At 52.1% G+C, this 19482-nt stretch overlaps 2 protein-coding genes across 3 annotated transcripts; both read right to left on the reverse strand.

Annotated features, from left to right (window-relative positions):
* Window positions 1–1410: 1410 nt before the first annotated feature.
* On the reverse strand, window positions 1411–6434 carry LOC136940642 (cysteine protease atg4da-like). 2 transcript variants are annotated; one of them, XM_067232869.1, is made up of 10 exons: window positions 6308–6434; window positions 5286–5642; window positions 4562–4645; window positions 4057–4456; window positions 3733–3800; window positions 3528–3631; window positions 3315–3393; window positions 3142–3218; window positions 2939–3058; window positions 1411–2813 (listed from the first exon to the last, which is right to left on the reverse strand). In XM_067232869.1, the coding sequence occupies exons 2-10, from the start codon at window positions 5584–5586 to the stop codon at window positions 2667–2669; spliced, it is 1380 nt and encodes a 459-aa protein (XP_067088970.1). In that variant the 5' UTR covers window positions 5587–5642; window positions 6308–6434; the 3' UTR covers window positions 1411–2666. The 2 variants fall into 2 exon arrangements, with proteins under 2 accessions (XP_067088970.1, XP_067088971.1); XM_067232870.1 differs by having other exon boundaries at window positions 3477–3631.
* Window positions 6435–10052: 3618 nt separating this feature from the next.
* LOC136937980 (microtubule-associated serine/threonine-protein kinase 1-like) lies at window positions 10053–18680 on the reverse strand. Its single transcript, XM_067231173.1, has 12 exons — window positions 18674–18680; window positions 18429–18538; window positions 18207–18352; window positions 17887–18122; window positions 17371–17535; window positions 16506–16735; window positions 15145–15267; window positions 14725–14861; window positions 14264–14466; window positions 11403–11977; window positions 10590–11278; window positions 10053–10317 (listed from the first exon to the last, which is right to left on the reverse strand). Exons 1-12 carry the CDS (start codon window positions 18678–18680, stop codon window positions 10053–10055), a joined length of 2886 nt encoding a protein of 961 aa, XP_067087274.1.
* Between the last annotated feature and the right edge of the window lie 802 nt (window positions 18681–19482).

Genomic DNA, 19482 nt, shown 5'->3' on the forward strand with positions numbered 1-19482 from the left:
GTCTCACAAACAGACTCTACACCGTGTAATAATGCGAGTGTTGTTGACAGGGTCAGTACGGAGAACCGCGCATGGCGTATCACTCAACGAGTACTCGTATCACTGGTCACCAGCCAATAGAATAATGCCGTGTATAGCCTCAACCAATTGGATAATAGGCTGATGTGTAGAGATCAGTGAAGAAAACACCAGATATGCGTCTGTAATTATCCTTTTTAACAGACTTTAATTGAACACAAACAGACCTTCAGTCCAGGAGGCACGAGGGTCCTGTAGTGATGGGCATTCCGGCTCTTTTTCGTGAGCCGGCTCGTATGGCTCAGCTCACTAAAAAGAGCCGGCTCTTTTGGCTCCCTAACGGCTCTTTAAAAAATACATGTTTTAACTATGAATTTGACTATGATAGGTGTGAAAACAATTTTATTAAATTATGAAATGAAATCATACTCGACCGTAACCACATATCTTTAAAAATGCATTGATTTGTCATGGCTCTCCTCCGAGTTTTGACTACTCCGACTGTGTGAGTTGGCTCGGCCCTCCCTCATGCAGGATTGACAGGAACAGACGATGATCGTGTGCGCCTTTAAGCCTACAAGTATTTTTTCGTTGTTCTTTGAATTAGTCAATTATTTTTAATACAATTAAAATTCATTATGTCATAATCATTTAGTTTTTATAGGCTGTATTAATCTATTAAAAATAGAGTCGGCTCTTCAGATATGCGAGCCAGCTCTTAGAGCCGGATCGTTCGCGAACGACCCATCACGAGGGTCCTGCTGCGACTACAGGCCAGGCATCTATCTGCTGCGACCACAGGCCAGGCATCTATCTGCTGCGACCACAGGCCAGGCATCTATCTGCTGCGACTACAGGCCAGGCATCTATCTGCTGCGACCACAGGCCAGGCATCTATCTGCTGCGACCACAGGCCAGGCATCTATCTGCTGCGACTACAGGCCAGGCATCTATCTGCTGCGACCACAGGCCAGGCATCTATCTGCTGCGACTACAGGCCAGGCATCTATCTGCTGCGACCACAGGCCAGGCATCTATCTGCTGCGACCACAGGCCAGGCATCTATCTGCTGCGACTACAGGCCAGGCATCTATCTGCTGCGACCACAGGCCAGGCATCTATCTGCTGCGACCACAGGCCAGGCATCTATCTGCTGCGACCACAGGCCAGGCATCTATCTGCTGCGACCACAGGCCAGGCATCTATCTGCTCACCAATCACGAGGGTCCTGCTGCGACTACAGGCCAGGCATCTATCTGCTCACCAGCTTCTCAAACCCAGAGCTTTGGACATCCACGGGATTTAGTTTGTCATTTTTACTTAAAGGGAAATTCAAAGTCATGAATAAGGCGCTCAATGTTTATATTTGTAAAATATTTATTATAAAACCACTCAGCTCATTTGAACGTCCTGTTAAAAGCTAACTAGTACTGATCACTCCCAGCTCCCATGCAGCCAGCTGGTACCACATCATGGACATGCAGCCAGCTGGTACCACATCATGGACATGCAGCTAGCTGGTACCACATCATGGACATGCAGCCAGCTGGTACCACATCATAGACATGCAGCTAGCTGGTACCACATCATGGACATGCAGCTAGCTGGTACCAGATCATGGACATGCAGCCAGCTGGTACCACATCATGGACATGCAGCTAGCTGGTACCACATCATGGACATGCCGCTAGCTGGTACCACATCATGGACATGCAGCCAGCTGGTACCACATCATGGACATGCAGCCAGCTGGTACCACATCATGGACATGCAGCTAGCTGGTACCACATCATGGACATGCAGCCAGCTGGTACCACATCCTGGACATGCAGCCAGCTGGTACCACATCATGGACATGCAGCCAGCTGGTACCACATCATGGACATGCAGCTAGCTGGTACCAGATCATGGACATGCAGCCAGCTGGTACCACATCATGGACATGCAGCTAGCTGGTACCAGATCATGGACATGCAGCTAGCTGGTACCACATCATGGACATGCAGCTAGCTGGTACCACATCATGGACATGCAGCTAGATGGTACCACATCATGGACATGCAGCCAGCTTGTACCACATCCTGGACATGCAGCCAGCTGGTACCACATCCTGGACATGCAGCCAGCTGGTACCACATCATGGACATGCAGCTAGATGGTACCACATCCTGGACATGCAGCTAGATGGTACCACATCATGGACATGCAGCTAGCTGGTACCACATCATGGACATGCAGCTAGATGGTACCACATCATGGACATGCAGCTAGCTGGTACCACATCATGGACATGCAGCTAGCTGGTACCACATCCTGGACATGCAGCTAGATGGTACCACATCATGGACATGCAGCTAGCTGGTACCAGATCATGGACATTTAGAGATGAGCTCTTTGGCATTAGTTATTTCACTATGATGGCACATACTTATACACACACCCACATTCAAGCTCATACACTCTCAGGCTGAAACATACACACAGTCTCTCTGTTGAGTGTTTCCTTGTGAGAGTCATATGGTCTGAGGAGTTTAATCTGCTAATCCATTCACACATTTGGTCACATTTGGGGGAGGAAAGGGGAAGGGAGAGGAGGAGAGTACTGTCTCCAGTGTGTTAAGAGCAGGAGAGTGCTGGCCCCAGTGTGTTCAGAGCAGAACAAACTCGTCTCTGCTGCTGGTGCTATTCAGACGGGCGTGGTTTAGGACGGCCCTGCCCCCCTCTTCATCCTCCTCCTGGGCATGGCCCTCAGCGAAGGTAAACATTGGATATGTCTCTGTGAAGGAGGAGAGAACCTGGGGGAGAGAAGAAAAGGAGAGAAAGCGGGGCGGGGGGGAGAAGGAGAGAGAGAGGGGGAGAATATATTGCCTGTTGTAAGCAGTGGATTATTATGTTCCGTTAGAGGAGGACTTGTACGTACCGTGTTGACAGCTGAGCAGACAGCCTCTACATTCTCTGCTCCCCTGGCGTAGAAACCTACAGTACAGCTGGGGTCCATCCGACAGAAGGACATCTTCATCGGACGACTACAGTGGAACGACTGGGGAGGGGAGGAGATTGTGAGTCTTTGTGATTGGCTATGGGACAGATGGGTTGTTGCGGTTGGTGGAAAGGCTGGTGTACCTTCAGAGAGAAGCCAGGCTGGGTGGTGTCTACAGCAGACTGGCAGTAGTGAGGGTCCAGATACAGGAGCTTATCACCTGGGGGGGGGGGGAGGAATGGATGGAGGGGCAGAATCATGAGGAGAGGAGAAGAGAGGAGAGGAGAAGAGAGGAGAAGAGAGGAGAAGAGCATACCTTGGTAGCCAACAAAGTACAGTGAGTGTCTGGGTTTGCCTCCCATGATTCCTACACAGCACTGTAACCCCAGCAGACCCTGAACACACACACAGAGGGAAGGAGCGAATTGGTAAATGTGAGTGAGAGGTGTGTGTGTGTGAGATGTGTGTGTGTGTGGACCTTGACACTGCTGATGTAGGCGGGGTTGAGAGCATGGCCCCCCAGCCTCACAGGCACCAAGATGAGGATCCCCCTGCTGGCAGCAACAGGAACTTCACCCTGGGAGTCACCTGACACACACACCTCAACCAGGCTCAGCACATCACCCTTGTACACTACACACACACACACACACACACAGCCAGATATGACAGTGTGTACTGGAAGATGGGTGATGTTGCCAGATAGTGAGTGTGGAGGTTCAGTAGAGACTCACCAGTGCAGTCCTGAGCTACGTACACCACCAGATGAGGAGCCACCTCTACTGATGCTGCCACAGCCTTACTGAGACACACACACCACACACACACAGGAAGGACAGTAAGGATGGACTGGATATCTGCTTGGTGTCTATTCTATAGAAGTGGTGTGTGTATGTGTGTGTGGTGTGTATGTGTGGTGTGTGTTGTGTGTATGCGTGTGTATGTGTGGTGTGTATGTGTGGTGTGTTTGTGTGTATGTGTGGTGTGTTTGTGTGTATGTGTGGTGTGTTTGTGTGTGTGTGTGGTGTGTGTGTGTGTGGTGTGTATGTGTGTCTCACCGGAGAATGTGTCCTGCGAGGCCAGGTCCGTACCAGTCCCCTGCCCTCCGCCCCGCTGCCTGACCAGCCCTCACCAGCAGGTGGAGCCCCAGAGGAGCCCCAGGATGGTCCCCCAGCCAGGACACCACACGCTGGGCCAGGCCAGGACCTGGGCCGGGGCTGGGGCAGGGGCTCTCTCCAGGCTCAGACTGAGCACCCCGCAGATGTAGCATTAGCCCCTGTGCTAGCAGCATCTGAGCACTGCGCAGCATGCACCCCCAGCCGCTGTCGGAGGTGTGTGTGTGTGAGCTGTGTGTGTGTGAGCTGTGTGTGTGTGACAACCCCCTGAGAGGAGGGAACCCCCTCCTGTAGGTTAGCCACAGCAGGGAGGAGAAAGCCCTGTGGAAACGCTTCCTCTCAGCTGACACACACATGTCACATTAACAGTTAGTTGCAGTTTACCAAGGTATTTGTCTATGTGAATGTGTGTGTGTGTGTATGTATGTGTGTGTTCGTGTATGTTCACCTCCAGTGCTCAGCAGGTAGGACTGTCCCAGCATGATGACAGGAGAGCTCTGGCTGAAGCGAGACATGGACCTGAACCACCAGCCTGGAGGAGAGAGCCACGATGAGACTGATCAGCACCTAGCACACACAGCAGCTAGCACACACAGCACCTACAACACACAGCGGCTAGCAAACACAGCGGCTAGCACACACAGCAGCTAGCACACACGGCACACACAGCACCTAGCACACACAGCAGCTAGCGCACACAGCAGCTAGCACACACAGTACCTAGCACACACAGCACCTAGAACACACAGCACCTAGCACACACTGTAGCTTGCACAAAGACTGATCAGTAGCTGGCACACAGACTGATCAGCAGCTAGCACACAGAGTAGCTAGCACACAGACTGACCAGCACCTAGCACACACAGTAGCTAGCACACACTGACCAGCACCTAGCACACACAGTAGCTAACACACACAGTAGCTAGCACACACAGTAGCTAGCACACACTGACACTGACCAGCACCTAGCACACACAGTAGCTTGCACACAGACTGATCAGCAGCTAGGACACACAATAGCTAGCACACAGACTGACCAGCACCTAGCACACACAGTAGCTAGCACATAGACTGACCAGTAGCTAGCACACACAGTAGCTAGCACACACTGACCAGCACCTAGCACTCACAGTAGCTAGCACACAGACAGACTGACCATTAGACATACTGACCGTACTTGACGTTGTTCAAGGTGGAGAACAGCCTGGTTCTAAGTCTACCTCTCTCCTCCTGCTGCTCCTCCTGCTCCTCGTGGCTGCTGCTCCCTGAGGAGCAGGGGGGGGGCGGGGGGCCCAGGGAGGATGAGGACAGGTGGAACCAGTCCTCGTCCTGCTCCTCGTGGCTGCTGCTCCCTGAGGAGCAGGGGGGGGGCTGGGGGCCCAGGGAGGATGAGGACAGGTGGAACCAGTCCTCATCCTCCTCGTCCTCCTCTGGGCAGGGGTCCTGGCTGGGGGAGGAGCGGGGGGTGTCCATCACTGCTGGGGGGGCACCAACAAGGAACACAGATCCCTCCCAATCTCCATAGCAACCTGAGAGCGCGGAGTGATTAGTGGATTACCACACCGAGTAGGACCTCAGGTGAATCATTCACCTCCTCACGCAGAGCACCTGAGATGACGAGTCAGCAATGTCCGGTGAGGGGTCGCTGTTCTAATCGCTTACCATACTGTTCAGCATGTTCAAGCTCTAACGTGCCCTTACCCAACACTAACCCAACCCTTACCCTTACATTGGTAAGCCATTAGAACAGAGACCCCTGGTCACCGTTTTCGATCAGTCACCGATTTCCGTACAACACCGGTATTTGAAGCACAGACATGGCTGTAGTAGCCTCTGTCACATAGTTAAACTACAATATAACTGAGAGCAAGATCGCTTGTGTTTGGTAGTCAACTAGGTAAATCAGTAAGACACGTGCCAGTCAGCAGGTTTTTCAGGAAAAGTTACTTCTCTGAATTTTTCATTCAATACGTACAGTTCACGAGCAATGGAAGCAAACCTAACTTAAAACCCGTGTAGGCTGCAACCGAAATATGCCCCTAATTAAGGTGTATATCAGTCACTACTACTAGTATCATCGTCGGACTATTTTTGTTATCTGTGGTTTCAATTGGTACTGTAGCGACAGTACGGGCATGGTTCGTATCAAGTTTCTAAAAGCTAACTAGCCATTATGTCGCCAAGTCAATCTTACCTTCAGCCACGCTGCAGACGTGACTCACATATGACAGATATCCAACCAGACTGTCTGAACCACAGATATATATAAATAAATATATATCTGTGGTCTGAACGGTCTGTGTACTAACGCTCAGCTTGAGAACTGTCAACGCTCACCATAGTGATGAAAGATCTGCCTCGCACTTCCTGTTTGGCAACCAGTAACTCATTAATGATTGGCCAAAAAAAGTTCCGTTCCGTCTCTCCCCCTAGGCCCAGCTGATTGGTTTGTTATGTTTACTTTGAACATTAAAAAACACCTTGTTTGTGCGTCGATAGAGTTAGTATTGTGGTGTTCATCTGAGTTAACTTTTGTGGTTTTCCACAAAGCCACATTTACCAGTAAAAACGTTGGTTTTGGGTTTCAATAAAGACGTACACTTTGGTCAAAAATGTGCTAGCTAATCCTCAAATGCACAGACAAGCGGAAGATACATGGTCGAGAGAAGCAGAACGTGGATTCTTTCTAACTTTAATATAACGTATGTTTTTTTTTTTTTGCATTAGGTTCACAGCAGAATCTAGGAGTACATGACGGGAGAATATTTTGAGAAAGTAGTGCTATAAAAGTTCCAACTTTGCACACAGACGAAGGTAAACGCCTATTGCAGCTTTCGAGTCTTTTGAATGACAGAAGTTACACCGCACGAGACAAACACACACATCGAGAAGAGCCTCTCGTCAAAATTTACAATTCAGAGATGAAGAAAAGCAATGCACAAACGAACTATTTCAGAACACACAAAACTTACAATACAATAAATAAAAACAACTTGTAATAAATATATATACGGCATGTATATAAAAAAATACAAAAATCAATAAATAGGTTTGACACAAAATAAAGTGCAATTTCCTCTCAACATGGCGCTAACACAAAACTTCTAATGTGGTCGATACCCTTTACACAGCATTCAGGATGAACTGGAAAACAAAGAACACAATAGTCTTCATTTTTAAATTCTAAATCTATCTCTAACTAAACTAAGGGGGGTTCAAAACATACAAAGTGATCAGTTCAGGGTGACCTCCACAACAGTGATCAGTTCAGGGTGACCTCCACAACAGTGATCAGTTCAGGGTGACCTCAGTGGCCTCTCCTTTTCTTCAGTCCTTATCTCTCTGTGGTAACAGTGGAAGCCAGAATATTGATCATTCATCATCAGACCAAGAGTGTCTTTCTGTGACCACCAGAGGGCAGTCTGAACTGAAGAAGGTTCCACCCAGTGTACAGGAGTGTGTACCTATGACCAGGTGTACAGGTGTGTGTGTACGGGAGACCAGGTGTACAGGTGTGTGTACCTATGACCAGGTGTACAGGTGTGTGTGTACGGGAGACCAGGTGTACAGGTGTGTGTACCTATAACCAGGTGTACAGGAGTGTGTACCTATGACCAGGTGTACAGGTGTGTGTGTACGGGAGACCAGGTGTACAGGTGTGTGTACCTATGACCAGGTGTACAGGTGTGTGTGTACGGGAGACCAGGTGTACAGGTGTGTGTACCTATAACCAGGTGTACAGGAGTGTGTACCTATGACCAGGTGTACAGGTGTGTGTACCTATAACCAGGTGTACAGGAGTGTGTACCTATGACCAGGTGTACAGGTGTGTGTACCTATGACCAGGTGTACAGGTGTGTGTACCTATGACTAGGTGTACAGGAGTGTGTACCTATGACCAGGTGTACAGGAGTGTGTACCTATGACCAGGTGTACAGGTGTGTGTACCTATGACTAGGTGTACAGGAGTGTGTACCTATGACCAGGTGTACAGGTGTGTGTACGGAAGACCAGGTGTACAGGAGTGTGTACCTATGACTAGGTGTACAGGTGTGTGTACCTATGACCAGGTGTACAGGTGTGTGTACCTATGACTAGGTGTACAGGTGTGTGTACCGAAGACCAGGTGTACAGGAGTGTGTACCTATGACCAGGTGTACAGGAGTGTGTACCTATGACCAGGTGTACAGGTGTGTGTACCTATGACCAGGTGTACAATGGTGTGTGTACCTATGGCTGCCAGGTATCCAGTCCTGCACCAGAGATCACCTGACTGTCCAGGACCCAGACACACAGCTGGTTTTGCATAAGGGTTATAACACAGTGCTGTAAACAATAACCTCTGTAAAGTCTACACCAACCTGTCCTCTCAAGCTCTACACTAACACACACACATGCACTAACATGAACACACACACATACACACTAACATGAACACACACACATACACACTAACACGAATACACATACATACACAAACACACACACATGTACACACTAACGCTAGCACACACAGCGTGGGATCTTCTCAGCCAGGAAAGACCAGGCATTCAGTCCGACTGCTGGTTGGATTTATTGCAGACCCTCCTCCCCCGTCCACCGTGGTCTTGATGGAGAGGGTGGAGACGTCTCGGTGGAGAGGGTAGAGAGGGTGGAGACGTCTCGTTGGAGAGGGTAGAGAGGGTGGAAACGTCTCGGTGAAGAGGGTAGAGAGGGTGGAGACGTCTCGATGGAGAGGGTAGAGAGGGTGGAGACATCTCGGTGGATATGGTAGAGAGGGTGGAGACGTCTCGATGGAGAGGGTAGAGAGGGTGGAGACGTCTCGGTGGATAGGGTAGAGAGGGTGGAGATGTCTCGGTGGATAGGGTAGAGAGGGTGGAGACGTCTCGGTGGAGAGGGTAGAGAGGGTGGAGACGTCTCGGTGGATAGGGTAGAGAGGGTGGAGACGTCTCGGTGGATAGGGTAGAGGGTGGAGATGTCTCGGTGGATAGGGTAGAGAGGGTGGAGACGTCTCGGTGGAGAGGGTAGAGAGGGTGGAGACCGTCTCGGTGGATAGGGTAGAGAGGGTGGAGACGTCTCGGTGGATAGGGTAGAGGGTGGAGACGTCTCGGTGGAGAGGGTAGAGAGGGTGGAGATGTCTCGGTGGATAGACGGGGGGACCCGGGGAACGGGGGCTTGCATAGTGTCCATCAGTCCATCCTGCACCATCAGACAACTTGTGTTTGTAGCAGGACAGGCCTCGACGACATGATTCACCACTGACACACCCATGCTCTTTTCAGCCAGGCCAAGCGTATAGTTTATAGGAGCTGATCCCATGTTCAAACCACTATTTACTTTTTTCAGGTGCAACAACTCCCATCCACATTTGATACAGCTTCCTGTAGGATGAGGAAGCCCGGTGTTGTTAATGCCCATATATGGAGTAACCAGGAAGTGGTCGTGCTGCCCGATGACATAACCAGGAAGTGGTCGTGCTGCACGATGACATAACTAGGAAGTGGTCGTGCTGCCCAATGACATAACCAGGAAGGGGTCGTGCTGCCCGATGACATAACCAGGAAGTGTGGAGTGTCCACATGGAAATGCTGCAGCTAGCTGACGCTCAGCTCCATAATCACAGTGTTTACTACTTCTAAGATCCTGAAGAACTATTATTATTTTTTTCTTTTAAATATTCTCTATTTTCTCCCCTGTACAGTGTAGGACATGCATTAAGACATGAGCTTGTTACTCTATGAGCATGATGAGGGACACACACAGTAGAACAGATGAAGCACTTTTCCCATCTCTACCTGTCAGAGTAATTTGGTGTCTGTTTCAGAGTGTTTTCTTCTCTTTACGGCGACAGTCTACACAGAACTGGAACCTGATATGGTCACATGACAATGGAACCTCAAAGGCATAGTCCCGGGCATTCCGAGGGTTCCGGGGGGTCTTCAGTGGTTCTTGCTGGAACCTCCTCGTGCGCTGCTCTTCTCAGACGGAGCCAGGCCCTGGGCCGGCCCACGGCCACCACCTCCAGAACAAGCCTCAGCCTTTCCTGATGAGCTCCCCTGCCTCTCGTCACCGCTCCTGGGAAAGTCCTTGGCCCTGGGTCCCTCCAGAGAGACCATCTTCATAGGCCCCAGTACAGTCCTGGCCACGCTGGACAGCTGGGTGACGAAGGAGGCCTTGTCGCCGGCAGAGACGGGACGGGACTTACTGGAGAGGGAGGAGGAGAGCGAGGAGGGCGGGATGAAGGGGGAGGAAGGGGTGATGGAGGAGGAGGGTGTAAGGGATTGGGAGGAGGGGGGGATGGAGGGGGGGATGGAGGGGGAGGAGGAGGGGATGGAGGGGGGGATGCATGGGGAGGAGGAGGGGATGGAGGGGGAGGAGCAGGAAGGGGAGGAGGGAGACATGGGGTTCTCCTCCAGGACCTCCAGCAGGGTTCTCCCCTCCCTGGCTCCCCGGTAACTGCTGCTAGGGGCCAAAACCTTGTCTGCTCTGGGCCTTCCTGGGGCTTGGCCTCTAGTTGGGGCTGGGGCTGAGGCCCTATGAGGGGTTGGGGCTGGGGCTGTGGTTGGGGCCCTATGAGGGGTTGGGGCTGGGGCTGTGGTTGGGGCCCTATGAGGGGTTGGGGCTGGGGCTGTGGTTGGGGCCCTATGAGGGGTTGGGGCTGGGGCTGTGGTTGGGGCCCTATGAAGGGTTGGGGCTGGGGCTGTGGTTGGGGCCCTATGAGGGGTTGGGGCTGGGGCTGTGGTTGGGGCCCTATGAAGGGTTGGGGCTGGGGCTGTGGTTGGGGCCCTATGAAGGGTTGGGGCTGGGGCTGTGGTTGGGGCCCTATGAGGGGTTGGGGCTGGGGCTGTGGTTGGGGCCCTATGAAGGGTTGGGGTTGGGGCTGGGGCTGTGGTTGGGGCCCTAGGTGGAGCTGGACCATGGGGTGGGACTGGAGGAGCATATCCTGTCCCCTCCCTGCCTCCGCCCTGGATTCTACCTGGCTGGTTGGAAACGACTGGGGCTGGGTTAGAAAGGGTTGGGGCAGAGAGGGCTGGGGTATAGAGGACTGGGGCAGAGAGGGCTGGGGCAGAGAGGGCTGGGGCAGAAAGGGCTGGGGCAGAGAGGGCTGGGGCAGAGAGGGCTGGGGCAGAGAGGGCTGGGGCAGAAAGGGCTGGGGCAGAGAGTGCTGGGGTAGAGAGGGCTGGGGGGGAGCTGGGCAGGGCGCCAGGTGGGGGCTGGTGGGGTGGGGGGGTCAGGGACTCGTGCCTCCCTAGCCTCCTGCCTGGCTTAAGGCCTGGCCCCTCCCCCACACTGGGGGGGAGGAGGGGGGTGGAGGGGGATGGCGGGGAAGGGGGCCCGGGGATGTTCTCCCCCTCCATCTCCAGCAGACTCTGCAAGCTGTGCTCGCAGTGGAAGGACTCTCGACGGTACTCCCCGTGGCTCACCTCCAGACTGTGTTTCCTCAGAGTCACCCCCCCGCCCACCAGGGGGGAGGAGGAGGAGGGGGAGGAAGTGGGGGGGAGGAGGGGCGGGCCCAGCTTCTCTGTGGACTGCACGCGCTGCAGGAGGGGCGAGCGCGGGGGCTCGGCGCTCTTGGGGCGCGGGCGGGTGACGGGCGGCGAGGAGTGGAGCTTGGTGGGGAAGGTCTGGGTGGTGTTGGAGCTCCCGGGGGTGTGGCCGGAGAGGGATGGGGGTGAGGAGATGGTGGGGGAGGGCGTGTGGGCCAGGGGGGAGAGGGGGATGTTGCCGGCAGACTTGCAGCGGGCCGAGCGGTACTGGCGGTGGAGCTTGGGAGAGAGTCCGTGCAGGGAGCTGGGACGCATGTGCTGGGAGGCGGGGGAGTTGGGTGTGCTGGAGGCAGGGGAGGAGCTCTGGGACGAAGACCCTGGGGAAGGAGCACACCTGTTATCACTGCACACCTGTACCTGTTATCACCTGTTATCACTGCACACCTGTACCTGTTATCACCTGTTATCACTGCACACCTGTACCTGTTATCACCTGTTATCACTGCACACCTGTACATTTACATGACATTTTTTTTTACATTTAGTCAATTAGCAGACGCTCTTATCCAGAGCGACTTACAGTAAGTACAGGGACATTCCCCCGAGGCAAGTAGGGTGAAGTGCCTTGCCCAAGGACACAACGTCATTTGGCACGGTCGGGAATCGAACTGGCCACCCTTAGATTACTAGCCTGATTCCCTAACCACTCAGCCACCTGACTCCCTTTACCTGTACCTGTTATCACCTGTTATCACTCCACACCTGTACCTGTTATCACCTGTTATCACTCCACACCTGTACCTGTTATCACTCCACACCTGTACCTGTTATCACCTGTTATCACTCCACACCTGTACCTGTTATCACTCCACACCTGTACCTGTTATCACCTGTTATCTCTCCTCACCTGTAGCTGTTATCACCTGTTATCACTCCACAACTTTATCTATTATCACCTGTTATCACTCCACACTTTTATCTATTATCACCTGTTCACTTCACACCTTTATCTATTATCCCCTGTTATCACTCCACACATGTACCTGTGCAAACAGCACCTGTTACGTAATATCTTTAGTGTGGCTACCTACCCAGGTAGGTAGGACACTAGTTGCTAGTTAGTGTGCTAGTGACTGTGCTTGGGTGCTAGTGAGTGTGCTATTGCATCCCAACCTGCAGAGACTCATTTCCGATTTCCGGGAGATTGTATAGCATTTGCGGGCGTCAGGGATCTGCTATTGAAATGCGGGAGACTCCCGGAACTTCCAGGAGACTTGGGATGTCTGCTAGTGAGTGTGCTAGGTAGTGTGCTAGGTAGTGTGCTAGTGAGTGTGCTAGTGAGTGAGCTAGTGAGTGAGCTAGTGAGTGTGCTAGGTAGTGTGCTAGGTAGTGTGCTAGGTAGTGTGCTAGTGAGTGTGCTAGTGAGTGTGCTAGGTAGTGTGCTAGTGAGTGTGCTAGTGAGTGTGCTAGGTAGTGTGCTAGTGAGTGTGCTAGGTAGTGTGCTAGTGAGTGTGCTAGGTAGTGTGCTAGTGAGTGTGCTTGTGAGTGTGCTAGGTAGTGTGCTACTGAGTGTGCTAGGTAGTGTGCTAGTGAGTGTGCTAGGTAGTGTGCTAGTGAGTGTGCTAGTGAGTGTGCTAGGTAGTGTGCTAGTGAGTGTTCTAGGTAGTGTGCTAGGTAGTGTGCTAGTGAGTGTGCTAGTGAGTGAGCTAGTGAGTGAGCTAGTGAGTGTGCTAGGTAGTGTGCTAGGTAGTGTGCTAGGTAGTGTGCTAGTGAGTGTGCTAGTGAGTGTGCTAGGTAGTGTGCTAGGTAGTGTGCTAGGTAGTGTGCTAGGTAGTGTGCTAGTGAGTGTGCTAGTGAGTGTGCTAGGTAGTGTGCTAGGTAGTGTGCTAGGTAGTGTGCTAGGTAGTGTGCTAGTGAGTGTGCTAGGTAGTGTGCTAGTGAGTGTGCTAGGTAGTGTGCTAGGTAGTGTGCTAGGTAGTGTGCTAGGTAGTGTGCTAGTGAGTGTGCTAGGTAGTGTGCTAGGTAGTGTGCTAGGTAGTGTGCTAGGTAGTGAGCTAGTGAGTGTGCTAGTGAGTGTGATAGGTAGTGTGCTAGTGAGTGTGCTAGGTAGTGTGCTAGGTAGTGTGCTAGGTAGTGTGCTAGTGAGTGTGCTAGTGAGTGAGCTTGTGAGTGTGCTAGGTAGTGAGCTAGTGAGTGTGCTAGGTAGTGAGCTAGTGAGTGTGCTAGGTAGTGTGCTAGTGAGTGTGCTAGTGAGTGTGCTAGGTAGTGAGCTAGTGAGTGTGCTAGGTAGTGTGCTAGTGAGTGTGCTAGGTAGTGTGCTAGTGAGTGTGCTAGGTAGTGTGCTAGTGAGTGTGCTAGGTAGTGAGCTAGTGAGTGTGCTAGGTAGTGTGCTAGTGAGTGTGCTAGTGAGTGTGCTAGGTAGTGTGCTAGTGAGTGTGCTAGTGAGTGTGCTAGGTAGTGTGCTAGGTAGTGTGCTAGTGAGTGTGCTAGTGAGTGTGCTAGTGAGTGTGCTAGTGAGTGTGCTAGTGAGTGAGCTAGGTAGTGAGCTAGTGAGTGTGCTAGGTAGTGTGCTAGTGAGTGAGCTAGTGAGTGTGCTAGGTAGTGTGCTAGTGAGTGAGCTAGTGAGTGTGCTAGTGAGTGTGCTAGTGAGTGTGGCTACCTACCCTGGTAGGGGGGGTCGGGGCTGGAGCGGCAGCTCTGGGTGGGCGAGCGTGCGGAGGAGAGGGAGGAGGAGGCGCTGTGCGTGGGAGAGCCGGGGAGACTGTCCCCAGACGACAGTGAGCGGTTCAGGGAAGACAGGCTCTGGCTAGTGTGCAGCAAGTTGGACTGCTTGGTGATCTTCCTGAACAGAGAGCTACGCTTCTTACTGCAGCAGATAAGGAAGGAGGGGGAGAAAGAGGTGGAAGAGGGGGAGAAGGAGGGAGGGAGGCAAGAACGTGAGTGAAAGATAGTTATGTTCACGAAAGCAAGGATAGAGAAAATCTATGCTAAACAAGTATAAAGCATTTAGGTGATTAGCTGTGTAGCTAGCAATTAGTATAGGCGCTTAGCTGTGTAGCTAGCTCAAGTAATATAACAGGTTAGCTGTGTAGCTAGCTGCAGTAGCTAGCAGGACCAGGCTTACCTCTCTTGGCCCTCCTTGGCTGCAGCCCTCCGGTTGCGGCGCGCCATCTTGGACTTGTAGCTGGACTTCCGAGCAGGACCCACCTTGATGGACGTGTTCTCGAAGGGTGTGGTCGTCACGGTAACCTTGTTTCCACTCTGCAGAGATACCATGGAAACACACTCATGGTCACGCTCAGTAACACACCAAGGCTTGTTTCTCCCCATCTCCCTCTTTCATGTCTCCTCTTCTCTCCTTTGTCTTTTCCTAAATCCTCCTCCCCTCCTCTCCTCTCCCCTCTCTTCTCTTCTCCTCTCCCTCTTCCCCTCTCCTCTTCCCCTCTCCTCTCCTCTCTCTCCTCCCTCTCTCCTCTTCTCCTCTCCCCTCCTCTCCCCTCCCTCCCCTCCTCTCCTTTCCTTTCCTTTCCTTTCCCCTCCTCACCTTCAGTATGAGCTCCACCACCTCTGTGTGGACCAGGCCATGGACCGACTCTCCGTTCACATGAGTGATGAGGTCACCAGCACACAGATCCGCCTCCTGGGCGGGGCCACTGTCTTCCACATGCTGTGATTGGAGAAAGAAAGACGTCAATAAAACAGATATCAAATCAAACAGAATCAAAACAGTTCAACCAGTCATCTTAAGATGACTGGTTGAACACCAGATGTTAAGATGTTAACACCAGAGATTTCCTCTAAACCGTGAAACAGCTACATAACTAGCAACAAAATATACAGTGGCACCATAACTTGCACCAAAATCTGACTCACCCAGATGTAATCTACTCCTGACATTAGGTTTGTTCAACATGGGCTGCGGCCGCATGAAATGACAGACGAGGCCGTTTGCAGTCGAGGAGGAGTTAAAAACCGCTCCATAAAGTAGAGTCCTGCACGGTTTCGTTTTTTGGAGCCATAACCGAACCACGCAGGTCACATCAATTCCGAGACCAAACCGACACACGATATAAGGACAGATTTCCCCCCGAAAACCGAACCACCCGCATTTAATTGTTCTGAGAGCCGAATCCTTTACCCGTTAAAAAAATGAATAGATTTATTTAATTGGTTTAGACTCCAAAAGTTGGGTAATATTCCTCTGATGTCCCTTAAGGATTTATTAATTGTGTGGCCCTATTTTAACCTTTAAGTAACTGCAAACCAAAAAGCTTTTGTAGATTAATTTTTCACAACATAATGCGTAAATTGACAACTGACATCACTAAAAGAAAATTGTAGCCTATAACCTATAGGCTGAATAGCTTATTTCTGACATCAAGCAAAATATTTTTATGTTGCTTAAAATTTAAGTGTTTTAAATGCAAATGAGAAGATTAAACTCAAAACATCTAACCAGAATTCCCTGCTTCAAGTCAGCCGGCTAAGATATAACTTCATGCAGCGCCACAGCTGGCTGCATTTCTGGTTAGACTTTTTGTCCGACTTGAGACGGCGCCGAGGCTAGGTCACTGTGACGTATCCATCAAAGTACCGTGAGATCGATTTGAGAACTGCCGGCTGTGTAGCCGAGCGCATTTTCTCGAGAGCAACTGCAAGGGTTCTAATGACAACTGCGATAGCCTACTACTGTTGAAGAAAGGGTTTTAGTCCGCCTCTTCACTAATGGAAGTTTAATTGAGTTCTGGTTGTATTATCAATCTGCATATTGGAGAAATAATTTAACACAGCCCAATACATAAAATGACAAATTTCCTACTCTAGACCATGTGACCTACTCTAGACCATGTGACCTACTCACCCAGACCATGTGACCTACTCACCCAGACCATGTGACCTACTCACCCAGACCATGTGCTGCAGGCTGTAGATGTCACTGTCTCCCAGGTAGACCCTGATGGCCCGCAGGGTGAAGCCGTACTTCTTGCCCCGGCGGTGGATGGTAATGGGTGGGCGCAGGGAGCTCACCCTGGGGGAACAGTCTCTGCTGGGGGAGCCGTCCCTGGAGGAGGGAGGAGACAACACAGAGAGGGGAGACATGGGGCTGGCCAGGGGGGAGGTTCCATGCTGCTCTACTGGGGGAGGGAGACAGAGGGAGGGGGGAGACAGAGGGAGACAGAGGGGGGGGAGACAGAGGGGGGGGAGACAGAGGGAGGGGGAGACAGAGGGAGACAGAGGGGGGGAGACAGAGGGGGGGGAGACAGAGGGAGGGGGGAGGGAGGGGGAGGGGGGAGACAGAGGGGGGGGAGACAGAGGGAGGGGGGAGACAGAGGGAGACAGAGGGGGGGGAGACAGAGGGGGGGGAGACAGAGGGAGGGGGGAGGGAGGGGGAGGGGGGAGGGGGAGGGGGGGGAGGGGGAGGGGGGGAGGGAGGGGGGAGGGAGGGGGCAGACAGAGGGAGGGGGGAGACAGAGGGGGGGGGACAGAGGGAGGGGGGAGGAGACAGAGGGAGGGGGGAGGGAGGGGGAGGGGGGAGACAGAGGGGGGGAGACAGAGGGAGGGGGGAGGAAGAGGGGGGGTGGGGAGACAGAGGGAGGGTGGGAGGGAGGGAGGGGGAGGAAGAGGGAGGGGGAGGAAGAGGGATAATCAGAAGCAGTAACAGAGAGCGATAACAGGATGAATGTGCGAGTGCTGCTGATGTTTGTAACATTATTAAATGTTGCTGATGTCACAGCTGTCTCTGATGTCACCGCTGTGGCTCCTCCCTCACCTGGGGGGATGGTGACAGAGAGGGCGGTGGCGGAGGCCGACTTGGTGACCTTTGACCCTGGCCGTGATCCCTGTATGTCTCCGTCATCCAATGGGTGGCGAGCCCTGCGCAGCCCCAGGTCAGAGGCTACAGCGCCCCGCCCCTGCGGTCCAGGGTCAGGAGACCCTGTAGAGGCTGCCATGGAGACGTCAGCAGGCCTCAGCAGCTTGTCTGGGGTCACACAGGGTCAGGGGTCACACAGGGTCAGGGGTCACACAGCCTCCTTCCTTACCTCCTCCCTCTTGCTCACTTTCATTTACTCTACCCTTCTCCCTCCCTCCTTCCTCTCTCTCACTCCATCCTTTCTCCCCTCCTCTCCCTCCCTCCTCTCTCTCCCCCTCCTCCTCCTCCTCCTCCTCCTCCCCCTCCATCCCTCTCCCCCTCCTCCTCCCCCCTCCCTCCCTCCCTCCCTCCCTCCCTCCTCTCTCTCCCCCCTTTCCTCCCTCTCACCTCCTCCTCCGCTTCTCTCCTTCACGCTGGCCCTTAGGTCTCCGTGGCTACAGGTGGTTGCCATGGCTCCTTCCAGGGACAAGCCCCTCGTCTTGACAGGGTGTTGCCTAGCGGGCGATGATGGGGGCATGGGCTTGGGGGCGCCCTCCGGAGGCGAGGTGAAGCGCTGCGTGTCCAGCAGGGCTGAGAAGCGACGCCGGGCACCAGAGGGGGGGCTGGAATCACTCTCGGTGAAGGTTGACTCCGAACAGGACAGGCGCTTCCTGGAAACCACAGCAACGGCAGGCGGTCAAAGGTCACCGTAACAATCCACCACTCTATCCCTCCATCCATCCCCCCAGTCTCACATCTCAGGAGAAGTCCTCCAGGTCTTCTCTCTCAGGCTCCCCAGACTGTCCCTCTTGGCCCGGTCTCCCCGGTCCCCCCGGGGCTCCCTGCGCGTCACGCTGCCTTTCTGCTCCAGCTGGGACAGCTGCTCCATGCTGCTGTACACCTGCACACACACATAATGAGGGAGGGAGGGAGGGGGGGATGGGGAGGGAGGGGAGGGGGGGGGAGGGAGGGCAGACCTTGCTGAAGCGCGGGGAGCATGAGGAGAAGCGTCGTATCTCCACAGGCTCGTCCTCGTTGGTGTCGTCCTCATCGTACGAGTGAACGTGGTGGTAGCGCTCCGAACGAGCTGACCAACATCATATGACATCACAGCACAGAACAGGAACAGGAAATTAGGTAAGTTCAGGAGGATGAGAGCACAGCTGGAGCACACACTTATGAGAGGCCGTATAGGACTTAATTCATACTTGGTCTCACATACACGCCATGACCTCACATATATACCATTATACTCTCACATATATACCATTATACTCTCACATATATACCATTATAATCTCACATATATACCATTATACTCTCACATATATACCATTATAATCTCACATATATACCATTATACTCTTGCACATAAACTACTTGGTCTCACATACAACACCATAACCTCACATATATACCATTATACTCTCACATATATACCATTATACTCTTGCACATAAACTACTTGGTCTCACATACAACACCATAACCTCACATATATACCATTATACTCTCACATATATACCATTATACTCTCACATATGTACCATTATACTCTCACATAAACACTATTATACTCTCACATATACACCATTATACTCTCACATATACACCATTATACTCTCACATATACACCATTATACTCTCACATATACACTATTATACTCTCACATATACACCATTATACTCTTGCACATAAACTGGCATACTCTCTTACACACACAAAAATACCCTCTTATATGCACCATCATACTAAAGTATGACAATATATGCAAGAGACAAATAGTATGTGTGAAACAGAATGTTAGTATATGTACGAGAATAACAGGATGTGTAAGAGAGAATACTTGTCTATGTAAGAGAGAATACTTGTCTATGTAAGAGAGAATACTTGTCTATGTGAGAGAGAATACTTGTCTATGTGAGAGAGAATACTTGTCTATGTGAGAGAGAATACTTGTCTATGTGAGAGAGAATACTTGTCTTTGTGAGAGAGAATACTTGTCTTTGTGAGAGAGAATACTTGTCTAT

The sequence above is a fragment of the Osmerus mordax genome, chromosome 3, assembly GCF_038355195.1.
Source record: "Osmerus mordax isolate fOsmMor3 chromosome 3, fOsmMor3.pri, whole genome shotgun sequence".
Lineage (NCBI taxonomy): Eukaryota > Metazoa > Chordata > Actinopteri > Osmeriformes > Osmeridae > Osmerus > Osmerus mordax.